The sequence below is a fragment of the Myotis nattereri genome (genome assembly GCF_964212035.1).
Source record: "Myotis nattereri genome assembly, chromosome: 3".
Lineage (NCBI taxonomy): Eukaryota > Metazoa > Chordata > Mammalia > Chiroptera > Vespertilionidae > Myotis > Myotis nattereri.
In genome coordinates this window covers 41636902-41650695 of record NC_138077.1, presented here as the reverse complement: position 1 = coordinate 41650695, position 13794 = coordinate 41636902, and the positions used below count along the sequence as shown (strand labels likewise).

Below are 13794 nucleotides of genomic sequence, written 5' to 3'. Positions count from 1 at the left end.
TTTTTGAAAGGGACTTCATAAGTCCTCTGTTAGATCTAAAGTAGCATCCGTACCTGGTGTTCATTTAGCTTCTACTTTTGAACATAGGGAAAGTGGGCATTTTGTTTTAGGAAGTGGTCCATTCTCTCACAGGATACGCTTATCACACAGTTCTTCCTTACAAGCTCACATCTTTGTCTTTATAACTTCCATCATTGCTCTTATTTGTCCTCAAACACAGAGGAAGTCTAACCTTAAAAGGTCACTATCACCCTTCGCCTTTGTTCCAGGTCCGTATCCTAATTATTTTAACTGTTCATTTGAGGAGACCTTTATTATTCCGGTTATTGTCCCTTGGAGACACATTTTTAGTCTTTCAGTTTCTCTCAGAATAGAGCTCTTGAGGCTGAACATAATCCTCAGACCGAGGCTGTTTAATGTGGAACACCGTGAGTCTGTTATTTCTTGTGGGGCTGATTGTTTATTTGGTCAAAAATGGCATTTGTTCTTTAGTGGCCCTGTCATTTTGAGGACCATCCTGAACTTTAATTAGGCTAAAGTCTGTAGGTTATTTTCTTGTAAACTGTGGTTTTCAGGTAGAATTCTACACCTGTTAAATGATTAAAAAGTTTTTAACATTGTTAAACATTTACTTTAATAATTGATTATTTTTAAAGTGTATTTTCATCTATAAAATCCTCTTTGGCTCTTGTAACAACCCTTCCTGCTAAGTAAAAAGAAACCTGTTATCCTCTTTTCATGATGAGGAAAATCACGTTAGAGAGGCTGACTTATTAAAGCCCATAACTTTAGAGTTATGTGAGAACTGCGATTCAACCTCAGATCTGACTCCAATTTTTGCATTTTTAAAATTACACTATGTTGTGCTAACTGTAGATATTTCTAAGTAAATGAAAACATTTTGAATAGGATTTTTAATCACTATTCTGTCCTCCCTAGTGAGTTGGCAACATTTTGTTTCCTGTAGGGACAGTGTTTGGATCCAATCTTAATTCATTTTCATGTTCATCTGGCACTCAGTTGATCATCTTTTATGAAATCCCACATTGGCCTTTTGATTCTACTTGAAAGAATGACACAGGGATTACCTCTGTTTGCATTTTTTAAAAAATTACATTTTATTGATTTTTTACAGAGAGGAAGGGAGAGGGATAGAGAGTTAGAAACATCGATGAGAGAGAAACATCAATCAGCTGCCACCTGCACACCTCCTACTGAGGATGTGCCCGCAACCCAGGTACATACCCTTGACAGGAATCAAACCTGGGACCTTTCAGTCTGCAGGCCCAAGCTCCATCCACTGAGCCAAACTGGCTAGGGCTCTGTTTGCATTTCTAATTTTACTATAAGGGCTTATCTCTTTTTCTCTGCATTTTCCTTCTATTCTAACTGCTTTTATTTCCTTTTATCTTATTATTGAATTTGTTCTTTTCAATACTGCTTTAGAACCCATAATAATACATTTTTTAAATTATTTTTAAAAAAGTAATAGTAGCCGAAACCGGTTTGGCTCCGTGGGTAGAGCGTCGGCTTGCGGACTGAAGGGTCCCAGGTTCGGTTCTGGTCAGGGGCATGTACCTGGGTTGCGGGCACGACTCCAGTGGGAGATGTGCAGGAGGCAGCTGATCGATGTTTCTCTCCCATCGATGTTTCTGACTCTATCTCTCTCCCTTCCTCTCTGTAAAAAATCAATAAAATATATTTAAAAAAAAAAAAAAAGTAATAGTAAGGTCATTATTTACCACGCCCCATTTTAAATGATTTATATGTATTAACTCATTTAATCCTTAACAACAACCTGTGAGAGTACATGCAATTATTTTAAACTGAATTCGAGACGTGAATTCAGTTGTCCAAGATCATTATCTAGTGCTAGAGTTGAAATTTAAGAGGCTGAAACTATGTTAAAGCACTTCTCTCTAGTTAGGCTATTCTCTCTGTCACTCAAACATTTCTGTCTAAAGATACTTTTTCTTGTGCTTGTGGCAGTTAACATTTTATCTCTGTTCAACTTAATTTTATCCCTGTTTCAACTCTTAATTTTAACTTCTTTTTGAGTATTCCTTTTTCATTCAACATTTATTGACTGCTTACTCTGAGAGCGTGGTGTCAGGAGCATCTTAAGTCTGTCTATTTGGGTGAGTTTGCGAAGTCTCTCAAAGATTGAATTACACAGTTACAAGGACAAAAGAAAAAGAAGTCATCTCTAATATGGAGAGAGATGGAGCACCTTTGAGAGTTAAACTGCTAGTAAGTTCATTTGACTAGAGATGTAGATCTTATCTGAAGGCAATAGAAAATGAAATCATTGTAAACATTTTTCAATAAATTTTTTTTTAATATATATTTTATTGATTTTTTTACAGAGAGGAAGGGAGAAGGATACAGAGTTAGAAACATCGATGAGAGAGAAACACCGATCAGCTGCCTCCTGCACACTCCCTACTGGGTGTGTGCCTGCAACCAAGGTACATGCCCTTGACCGGAATCGAACCTGGGACCCTTGAGTCCGCAGGCCAACGCTCTATCCACTGAGCCAAACTGGTTAGGGCTTCAATAAAAATTTTTGAGCTGTTTTAGGCTTATAGCAAAATTGATCAGAAAGTACAGAGATTTCCCATATACCCCCTTTCACACATGCTTAGCTTCTCCCATATTAACCCTCCCCTCTGCACCCCCAAGCATTATCACCCAAAGTTCAAGCTTACATTAAGGTTCATTCTTGGTGTTGTACATTTTGTGGGTTTGGACAAATATGTAATGACTTCTTTCACTTAGTAATATTAATATGCATTTTCCTCCATGTCTTTTCATGGCTTAATAGCTCATTTTGTGTTAGCACTGAATAATATTCCTTCATCTGGATGTACCACAGTCAGTATATCTGTACACCTTCTAAAGGACATCTTGGTTGCCTCCAAGTTTTGGCAGGAATAAAGCTATTGTAAACATCTACGGACAGGTGTTTGTGTAGACATAAGTTTTCACTTCGTTTGGATAGCTACCACAGAGTGTGATTGCTGGATCTTATGGTAAGCATATATTTAGTTTTATAAGAAACTGCCAAACTGTCTTCCAAAGTGGCTGTACCATTTTGCATTCCCATGAGCAATGAATGAGAGTTGCTGTTTCTCCAAACCTTCGCCAGCATTTGGTGTTATCAGTGTTTGGGAGTTTGGCCGTTCCAAAAGGTGTGTAGTGGTATCTTGTTGTTTTAATCATTGAAGAATTTAACATGGAAGTGACACCAAATTAATGTGCCAGAAAGCTTCATTTGAAAGCACTGTTGATCCTTTAAAAGGAGTAAGGGCAGAACTAGAGGGAGAGACTGGTTATAAAGCTGTTGCAGTGATTTAGCTAGACATGAAGATGACCCTAGTATAGGCCTTGCCAGTGGAGATGGAGAAGTTAGAATGAGAGAGCTTCAATTGGAAGTATGTGATGAAGAACAGAGGGGTTTCCCTACATTTCTCAACACACTTTAGGGATATTTGGAAACGTGGGGGATGTCTGTTGGGTGTCATAATGACTGAGGGTTTTTGCTGACATTAGGGGATGCTAAATGTCCTGCAGTACATAGGACAGTTCCTCAGAATGAGACGTTTCATTGAGAAACACTGTAGGGTGATGCTATTTATTAAGAGAAATGGAATAGCAGGTCTGTAGAGGTGAGATAATGAATTCAGTCTGAGCCCTATTGAATTTGAGTTTTTTTGTGGCTACCCGTTTGAAGATGTCCTTAGCCAGTGGTCTTCAACCTTCCTAATGCCGCGACCCTTTAATACAATTCCTCATGTTGTGGTGACCCCCAACTGTAAAATTATTTTCGTTGCTACTTCATAACTGTAATTTTGCTACTGTTATGAATCATAATGTAAATATCTGATAATGCTATTTGTGTTTTCCGATGGTCATGACCCACAGGTTGAGAACTGCTGCTTAGGCAATTAGATATATGAATCTAGAAAAATAGAGATAGAAGTTTCAGATTTAGGAGTTGTTAGTGTGAAAAAAGGTAAAGGTTTGAAAAATCTGAGGGAAGTAGAAATGGTTATTGCTGACATAAAGTGTTACAGAACACCGACATTTAATGGATGAATGGAGGAAGAGGAGCCTGTAAAAAGGAGTAAGAGGGCTAGAGAGGACAGAGGAAATTCAGTAAGGTACTACCATTAAAGCTGAAAGAAGTTCCATCTAGGAGGTGTGCTCTGTTCTGTCAAATATTGCAGAGGGCGAGGTAAATTAAGGACATAAAAGTGTTTACTTGGGAACCAAAAGGGTGTGGTAACCCTCCAGAGATCACTTTTTAGTGGAGTGAGTTGTAGAGGTAGAGACTGGTTTATACAATTAAATAGTGTGTGGGAGGTGAGGAAATGGGGTAATGAATGTAGATGACAAAAAGTTCTCTTTTACAACCTGAACTTTCAAACATCAGACATGTACACTCCTATTCTTGTCAGAGTCTTAGGTTAGGTATTAGCTGACAAATGGGCATTTATAGGTGTCTCATGTTTTGCAGTTATTTGAATATTTCATTGTTTCTTATTCTTATTTTGTTAAAATTAGTTAAAAAGAAAAAATGTAACACTAATGAGCTTAGTTCTTATACACTTAATGCATTTGAAGTGCAGAGGAAAATTATTAAGCATATTAATAACAGCAGATCTTGTTCTGCTTGCTAATAACAGTAGTTTTACTTTTAACTGCACTTAAAGCTTGACAATTGGTTGATAAAGAAAAGGACAAAATGAAAGAACCTGGAAGGAATTTTGGGTGTAGAGACTACAAAGATTAAAAAGAAATTGTGATAGGAGTTGGTGGTGTCATATTTCTAGTTCTCTTAAAACATGGGGACTTGAGTTTGACTTTCAGACATATTTTAGGAACACATTACGTATAACAGTAGAAGATTATCTATGAAGGGAAGGAGAAAGAGCTTAGCTAGTAAGGTAATGAAAGACCCAAGAAATACTTTTTAAACATAGCTGATAACCTGAGGGGGAAAGCCAGAAGAAGGCAAAGTTGAAGATGTAGGAAGGGAGGAAAATAAATCAAAAGACAATAGACAAGATTCCTTGAAGAGGCAGGGTGGTACTGGACCCAGAATAGTGGTGCTAGGGGCTTATCTTTGGATAGGAGGAAAAAACCTCCATTGAGTTTAAAGGAAGGTAAGTACATTTGCACGTGGGACCATAGGAAGTGGCATTCATTCAGCAGTTTCTCAGTAATGGCTGTGTGTTTCAATCTGCCAGTTTGCGTATATGTAGTCCCTGTCCTTGAAGTGGTTGAGATCCTATGAAGATGGGATTTTTTTTTTGTCCTTATGGCCTTTTTATATTTTCCTTTAAGGTAGGATGTGAGTCTTTTTGGAGTCCTTCCTGGTCTCTCATGATTCCCCAGATTATCAAGAGTGTTTTGGAGATAATATCTAAAAGGACTTTTAACACATTGCACACCAGTAGTTTTATTGCTAGCTTTACCCAGTGGCCAGATAAGTTTCTATTGAACGAATACAAAAAACATTTTACAAAATATCATACTTTAAAAAGATATTAGCTTGTAAGAACATGTAATAAATAACTTCAAAATGCAATGGGTGTTTAATTTTAAGGCATGCCTTTAACATTTATGTAAAACACTGTGTAATAGGAAAACACGAGAATGCTCGTGATCTGCCCGCGTTGTGTTAAGTTACTTAGGATGTACTTTTTCCTGAGCTGGAGATGTAAATTTACTCTTTAAAGCTTGGTACTTTAACTGCTTTAGTTCCTTGAAAGAAATGATGGGTCTTTCTCTCTGTCATATGACAGGAATAGGTCTTTGTCATGTGGCAGTATTGCTTCTTTACCCTTTTCTGCTACAATCATAATTAAATGGGCATTATATAATTTCATCAAATTTTTAAAACAAATCTCAGTTTATTTTAATTTTTAAATAAAAATTAATAGTCTCCTCAAGGACAGGATCAGAGAGCTAACATCTTGGAAAATTGGTTAGGATTGTATATAGAAATTCTTTGCATTACAACTGTAGGTGTATGTCAGTGGTTCTCAACTAGGGGCAATTTTATCTCACAGGGGACCTTTGACAATGTCTAAAGACATCTTTGGTGGTCACCACCAAGGATAGGATGGAGCTGATACTGTCATCTGGTGGTTAGAGACCAGGGATGCTGCTATTGCTAAAATGCATGGGGCATCCCTCCACAACAAAAAATTATCTGGCTCAAAACGTCAAAAGTGCTGAGGTTGGGAAATACTGGTATGCATTAACATTTGAGTACTGATGAACTAGTCAAGCATGCTTATTACATTATCTAATTGAAACTTCAGATACACCCTTTGAGGTAAGTGGTATTCTTCTTGCCCCCATGGACTGTCCATTGGTGCCCAGGATACAAACCTTGGGCTTATTTCTTTCAGGGAATTTTAATATGTTAGTATTCAGAGCACAAGGGTTAGTGTTTTCTTTTAGGTGTTTTTTTTTTTTTTTAAGTCTCTTTGGTCTCACCTGTTTTTTTTTGTTTTTAAGGACGAATATTCATGGCATTTGACATAATTTATTTTTAATATTACAGATCTAGAAATGGCCATTGCCTACTGGAATTTAGTGCTTAATGGAAGATTTAAATTCTTAGACTTATGGAATAAATTTTTGTTGGTAAGTTCATGTTTTCTGCAGTTTCTTGTTTTCTCTAAAATTTTGTTTTGTTTGAAAATAAATATTTTAAAGCATGATTGACTCTTATCAGAGCATGTAATGAACATAGAATGAGAAATTTGATTAGTAAAATTTCTATACACAAATTGGTTTGCATTCTTGTATTTAGTATCATCTGGACTTAAAAAAAACAACTCTTTTTAGTGATTTGGATTCTTTTTAAATAGGAACATCATAAACGATCCATACCAAAAGATACTTGGAATCTTCTTCTAGACTTCAGTACAATGATTGCAGATGACATGTCTAATTATGATGAGGAAGGTAATAAAAAGTTTTGCCCTTCCAGTTTTTTGTTTTTACCTGCCTTCTTTTATCATATACTTTTGAACTTCTTGTCTACTTCTGTTTTTCTTGGAGTTGGATTTCCCTCTTCTGAGCTTTTATCTGTGCTCTTCTAAATGTATGGAATGCCTTCATTTCTTTATCAATCTATAGTTTCTTTAAATACCAACTCAGTAGTCATGTCTTCCAGAAAGGCATGAGTAATTTTCATTCATGTTTAGAGATTTTCAGTTTATTTTAGGAAACCTGTTCTCTTAGGAAAGTACTTTTATACTTATATGTATATCTTTTATTATTATGTGTTTGTCTTATCTCTGAACTTGGAATATTAAACTCCTTAAGTTTAGTGACTTTGTCTAATTTGAAATGTACTTCAGCTGCCTACTATAGTACTATTGGCATTCAATAAATATTCACTGATTAAATGCTTTTCTGTTATTTCTTCATGTAAAGATGATGCTGCTACCATCTACCTGTTTATCTAGAAGTGGCAGTGATTTACATTGACTTCTTCATACATACCGAGTCCCCCCTTGAAAATTAGCTGGATCTGCTTTTGAGATTGTTGAACAGACAGAGGTGTTCTTTGAGAAATCTCCAATGACCTTGGCCTCCTTGAAAGTGTCTTGGAGCCATTCATATAATCTAACCAGAGATGGTCTTACTTTATTCTCTCTTTTCATAATAATTTATAGTCTTCACTAAAAAGTAAGAAAAGCCTAATTTTGCATATGAATGATAATTGTGCTGCTAGGCTTTACAGGAAACTGAAAACTTTCTGATTTAGAGGTTGGCATGTGAATGTATAGAGGCGTGCAGTTTAAAATTTTTTAGTATTTATCATGAAAAGGATAGATTTGGATACTTGCTAATTTTCTTGATTTTTTTGTAAGATTTCCAAAAAATGCCTGAAAATTTGTTTCCTCCTACCCTCTGCTTTCAGCACTGGCAGCATGCCAGTATATTATGGTCATTCCTTAGGTTGCCAGTTTTGACCAAATTACTGCAGTGGCCTGACTTCAGTGGCTTTCAGAAAACCATATTATTATTATTATTTAAAAATATTTTTATTGATTTTAGGAAGGAAGAAAGGGTGAAGGGGAGAGAGAGAGATAGATGAGAGGAAATCATTGATCGGCTGCCTCCTGTATGCCCCACACTGGGGATGGAGCCTGAAACCTGGGCATGTTCCCTGACCAGGAATTGAACCATGACCTGGTTCATAGGTCGACACTCAACCACTGAGCCACTCTGGCCAGGCAAACCATATTATTGATGGATTACCAGAAGAGTTATTTTTATCACTCAAAAAATGATCAAGTGTTAGAATAATAGAGCAGAGAGAATACAAGAACACTTTAGGTAGAAACTCTATAAAGCTTGAATTTTGAAAGTCCTATCAATGGGAATATGTATAATGATACTTTATTATGTGGAAGGTAGTTAAAATATAAAGGAACCTATTAAAATGTTAGTCTTATTCCTGCTTTTCTTTCTTTCCTTCCTCCCATATATTTTTCCCCCTAGGAGCATGGCCTGTTCTTATTGATGACTTTGTGGAATTTGCACGCCCTCAAATTGCTGGGACAAAAAGTACAACAGTGTAGCACTAAAGGAACCTTCTAGAATGTACATAGTCTGTACAATAAATACAACGGAAAATTGCACAGTCAATTTCTGCTGGCTGGACTGAACTGAAGATCAATCCTCCTAATTCAGACTGAGGGTTGAGACAAAACTTTAAGGATACATCTTGGACCATATCGTATTTCATTCTTCTAATGGTGGTTTGGGCTTGTCTTCTAGTCTGGGCCGCTCTAACCATTTATAATTCTACATTGTGGATTTCATCTTATATCTGTGGACCATCCTAGTTTATTCTCCCATAAGTCTTAGAAGCTTTATGGTGATTATTTTGAGGTTTCCATTCTTGCATAAAGCACAATGCTGTCTTCATCAGAAAACAGTTTGGCATAAGAATTAAACATGAACATCACAAACAATTTATAAAAACTTCTTAAATATATGCTTTGGGCTAGTTGCAAAGACTATGCTAATAGCACTTCCAATGAGAGTGATATATTTAAGTGTACCAGATCTGGAATGGTGTTTTGGTTTGGGGGATTTTTTTTTTCCTGGAAAATCACATGTATTGTTGATGTGAATAGAGAATCTGATGGAAAAAAATGTCAAAATAACCAACGTGAAAATTTTTTAGGATAACTTCTTGTGCCTACCTGAAAAATTTATTGTGTTTCAGACCCTCGATTTCAAAAGGTCCCACAGACCTACTCTACTTATCTTACCTATGTTTATATATAGTTGTCCTACAGGGAGCTTTTATTTAGAAAATGTCTGCATAATGTTAGATTCTACTGTCTACACTCTGCAGCACATAATTGGATTTCATTATGATTTTGAAATGCTTATATGCCTGTTGAATAAGTTAAACTATTTAATTTGTTTTGAATGTTTTAGATTGCTACACAATACAATATTCTAAATTTAGGCATGAGGGTTTATTTTATTTTTTTAGCACACCATGGAACAAAAATGAAATTTTCTTAATTTATAAGAAGATAGTAGGAATTAAATTTTGAAAATGGTTGTGAATGAGCCATGACGTTCAATCCTCATAGGTACTGCTTTTTCAGACAAATAGTCCATTTTTGATGACCTTATTTTGTTGAAACTGCTTTAACTGCTAATCACTGTGGTTGCCAAATACTTCAGGAGCAAAGATTTTCAAGCAAGCATGCACTTGATGCAAAATACCAATCTGGCTTCTATTTTTGTAAATTATTCAGTCTCTTTACTGTTTTTGTTTCACTCAAATTTGATGTTTTCACATCAAAGCAGAATTCTATCTTGTATGTATTATATTTATTACAAGATCTATGAACTGCTTTTATGCTGAAAATGCTGATTTTCCTGTTCACTTCCTAACACATGAAGGAGGATTTATTGCTTTTTAAAAGATTTCTGTAAGGTAGGTTAAAAAATGTAAAACTTCAAATGTTGGATGCCTATGGACTTTAACAGGAATAGGTTTTGCTTGTTGTATCCATGCACTCTCTTAAGATCTAATGTTGAAATTATCAAAGGAATGTACTTCAGATTAGCAGTACGTTTTAGATGTGGAAATGATTTTAAGAAAAATGACATATTAAGACCACTTTTTATTTACATAATTTTGAAGGTGACTAGGAAGGTTTCCCACAGATCTTATATTAATTATTAATATTCCAATCATATTCTTCCAAAAGAAAAATTTGAAAATTTCTATTCAGGTTACTGGAATTGGTTATTTGGAAAAAAAAAAAAAAAGGAAGAAAAAAGAAGAATCCTGCTGCTTCCCTTTCAAGTATTTCCTGATTTCATATTTGTAAATATAAAGAGGAACTTCAATTATGAAAAAATTTAAAAGATATATGTATTATTTTGTTTCCTGTCTTGAAGATTTTGAGTTATGGTATTGTTTTCAGATAAATTCAAGTATGCGGTGTCTTGAAATGAGATCCCATTCGTTTTTCCCCCCTGTTATAAATTGTTTTTCATAAAAGTCTGATATTGGTTCATGGCCTAGTGCCTTGGGGTTTTACAGACTTTTCCTTTTAAATGTAAGACCTTTTCAACAAAATAGTATTTGTCATCAGTTTGGTACTAAACATTTATAATTACTGTGTAATTATAAACAAAAATACATAATCTTTGAATATAATTATGTAGCATAAAAGTTAAGGTTGTTCACTCTATGATGGCATCTTAGAATTAAACAATATTATTCCTAGGGCTGAAAAGAGAAGACTGATTTAATGTGGTATGATTACTCTGAGGATAAATGTCTGGTTACAGGGAATATTCTGTACTAAAAATGCTTACACGTATGGTTGTGTGTGTGTGTGCATCATGTGAGTGCATGTCTGTGAGAAAGAGGTTGAAAGACGCACGCACGCATGCACGCACTTGAATTGCTTTAATTCATTAGTGTTTCCATTTTCATTCTGGTAAACTCCCCATGCTGATTCTTTGTTTTAAACTGAGCCACAGGTACAGTTTCCTCTTTGCCAAATGTCAAAACAGGTACACATTTTAAAATATAATGCTTTTAAAATACTAAAGTGTATAAAATTAGAAGTGCCCACATATAAAAATACTTGAGATCAAGATTATCTTCAGTGACTATCACCGGCATATCTCTGTAAGTTCAATTGTGTTCCTTACAATCCCTGTCATATTACAACAGAGGCAATACAAGCTTCAGTGAAATTGCCATGCCTAAATCTTTTCACACATTATTTCAGTGTAATATTTTTAAAGACTAAAATATACCTGAAACTTATCCAGGAAGAATAATTTCCCTGGAAAGAGCATTGTAATGGCAAGTTTTAGGGAGAAAAGACATGCCAAGTCTTGTTTACTACATTTAAAATGTTTACAGCTATACTGGGCTGCTTTTATGTAATTAACAGTACTGTAGTTGTGTAATATGGCATTGTAAGTATGTGTTCTTCATTAGACTTTTTAAAAAAAGTTTTAATGAGAGAAAGTAAACTTAATAAAATACATGGGAAATCTTTTATATAATATCCTTACTGGGGAATTCTTATTTAAGCAAGGTATACTATTTTTTTCCTCAGAAAGACTTAAGTGAATGAAGTGTTCTATTTTTTATTTGATGATAAGAAGTTTGAGTAGTTGTAGCTAGTTTAATGTGCACTTTGCTTAGATTTTTTAAAAACATGTTACTATTAAGACTACGTATTGTAAACCTTCTGTAACTTTTACTTATGAATGACAGAAGAAAGTTAAACCTAATGAAATAATTTTGGAATAAAAAAAAAAGAAAGTGGTGCTGGGGAAATTTATTATAGTTCACAAAGTATGCCTTTGTAAACCTGAATCAACTTTTAGCAAGAATTAATTTATGTAGTTCTAAATGTTAATTTGTGTATATTTAATGGAAAATACTTATTTGGCACCTCAGCAGTTTTCTTTAAATGTTTATACTTTTAACAATATGATTTATATTGAATACATAGATGTTTTGATAAGATTTTATCAAATTTGGTAATGTAATGCTAAAATGTTTTTAAAATGTGAACTATTTAGCATATATCTCAATAACTGAGGACACAATATCTGGATTGTGATTTCTACATAATGTGATAATTAGGGTTCAAATTATGACTCACCATTCAATTGATTATAAACAAGTATATTTCTGAACTCTTTACTTGCCTCCATTTTTACAACCATATAGCAATAATTTCTATTTTTATTTTATACAAATGTGAAGTTCTTTATTACAGTACCTTTACTTTTGATTTCTGAGGGGGAGGGGTTTATATTTGACAGTTTAGATAAATTTGAATATTCGTAATAGTACACCTTCCTTTCCCAGGTTTATCCTTACTATTTGTTGCCATTTTGGTTGAATACTTGGCTTGATTTGTATCTGATTCTGGAGGCAGATAATGCTGCTGTTTGTTTTTCTAATCTCAATACAGTTACATAAATGGTTTTACCAGAGCATTCTTGCCATCCTTTTTTCTTAATGGCCTGTTGGATAACTGGCATTTCCTGCTGACCAGCTAATTTATATGACAACTTTCCACTGGGCTCAATGTTTTGTGTTAATGTGGCTTTTGACTTTTTTTTTTTTTTTTAATGTCATGAGGAGGGAAATTCTGATAAAAGATGCACAGCGTTTGTTGTAGTAGATGAAATTCCTGAAAGCAATGTCTTTATTTATGGAATTTTAAAGGCATATTATTTTGTAAATCATTATAATTATTTATTTTTTAAATTGAGATTATAAAACATGTATTTTAATTTATACATCCAAGTTTTTCTTACGAGTTTTGCTTAAGTATGTTTTATTTGTTTATTTGTGCTGTGCAGAAATCAGTGTTGCTTGTCCTAGAACATTGGTTTTTAAGCCATACCTTAAGGCTGCTGTATTTCTTGAGGTTGGGCTATAGCAAGCAGGCTGGCTCTTCTTCCACTTCATCTGTAGCTTTTTACTTTCATCCTTGTAGAACTTGGCATTGCATATGAGATTTTTTGGGGGGGAGGGGAAAGTGTTTGGTTAAATTTTTTTTAATGGCTGGCTTAGAGGGAAATCCTCTTCGACAGGTTTTTCAGTGGACTGGAAAGAGATGGAATCAAACTGAAATTAAAGCTGGCCTGGTCATAGAAGACAGCACTGCTCTGAAAAGAAGAATCAGATCATTTTAAAGCAAAAAATAATTTGAACCGAAATAATGAAAAGAAAGCTTGATTTAAAATAATAAAAAAATTTGAAACTTACCAGAGGCAGCATGTGAGTAGCTTAATGACCAAATTTTTTTAAAAAAGGATAATGCTCATTTTATATTTAAATACATATATTAAAATTTTATTTCAGATTATGAAATATTCTAAGAAAATTGGTATCTAATGGAAAACTTGGGCACTAACAAATGGATTTTTCACTAAAAGGAATACTGTAGGGCATAAGGTTAGGAGAAAACAGAGTGGCTAAGAGAAAAGGCTAATGTAAGCTGTAGACTGATTTGTTAACATTACACATAGCTAAAGGTCATATTTTGCTCAGTAAGGTTTAGAGATGTGTGTACTTGGAATCCTTTAAAAATAGCATGTTTTGTTTTTAAACAAATGCTAGTAATATTCTTAATCCTGATTATATATTCGTTGTACTGAAGATACAATGGCTGTCAGCCAGAGCTTTAAAATAGTCATTCCTAAGAGTTTGTTGTACTGTACTTTAAAAATATAGCTTTATTG

The 13794-nt window shown here is 34.4% G+C and overlaps 1 protein-coding gene across 4 annotated transcripts in view; it reads left to right on the top strand.

The window, feature by feature from the left end:
• The window catches only part of DCUN1D1 (defective in cullin neddylation 1 domain containing 1), a 33442-nt gene extending 20126 nt beyond the window's left edge, over nt 1-13316 (top strand). For 2 of the 4 annotated variants that reach the window (XM_081086607.1, XM_081086609.1), the window contains exons 5-7: nt 6578-6660; nt 6888-6984; nt 8533-10515. In XM_081086607.1, the coding sequence (XP_080942733.1) occupies nt 6578-6660; nt 6888-6984; nt 8533-8612 (260 nt within the window). In that variant the 3' untranslated portion in view covers nt 8613-10515. Of the gene's footprint in view, nt 1-6577; nt 6661-6887; nt 7188-8532; nt 10516-13143 lie in introns of those variants that run through there. The other 2 variants (XM_081086608.1, XM_081086606.1) reach the window with 2 other exon arrangements.
• Nucleotides 13317-13794: the final 478 nt, after the last annotated feature.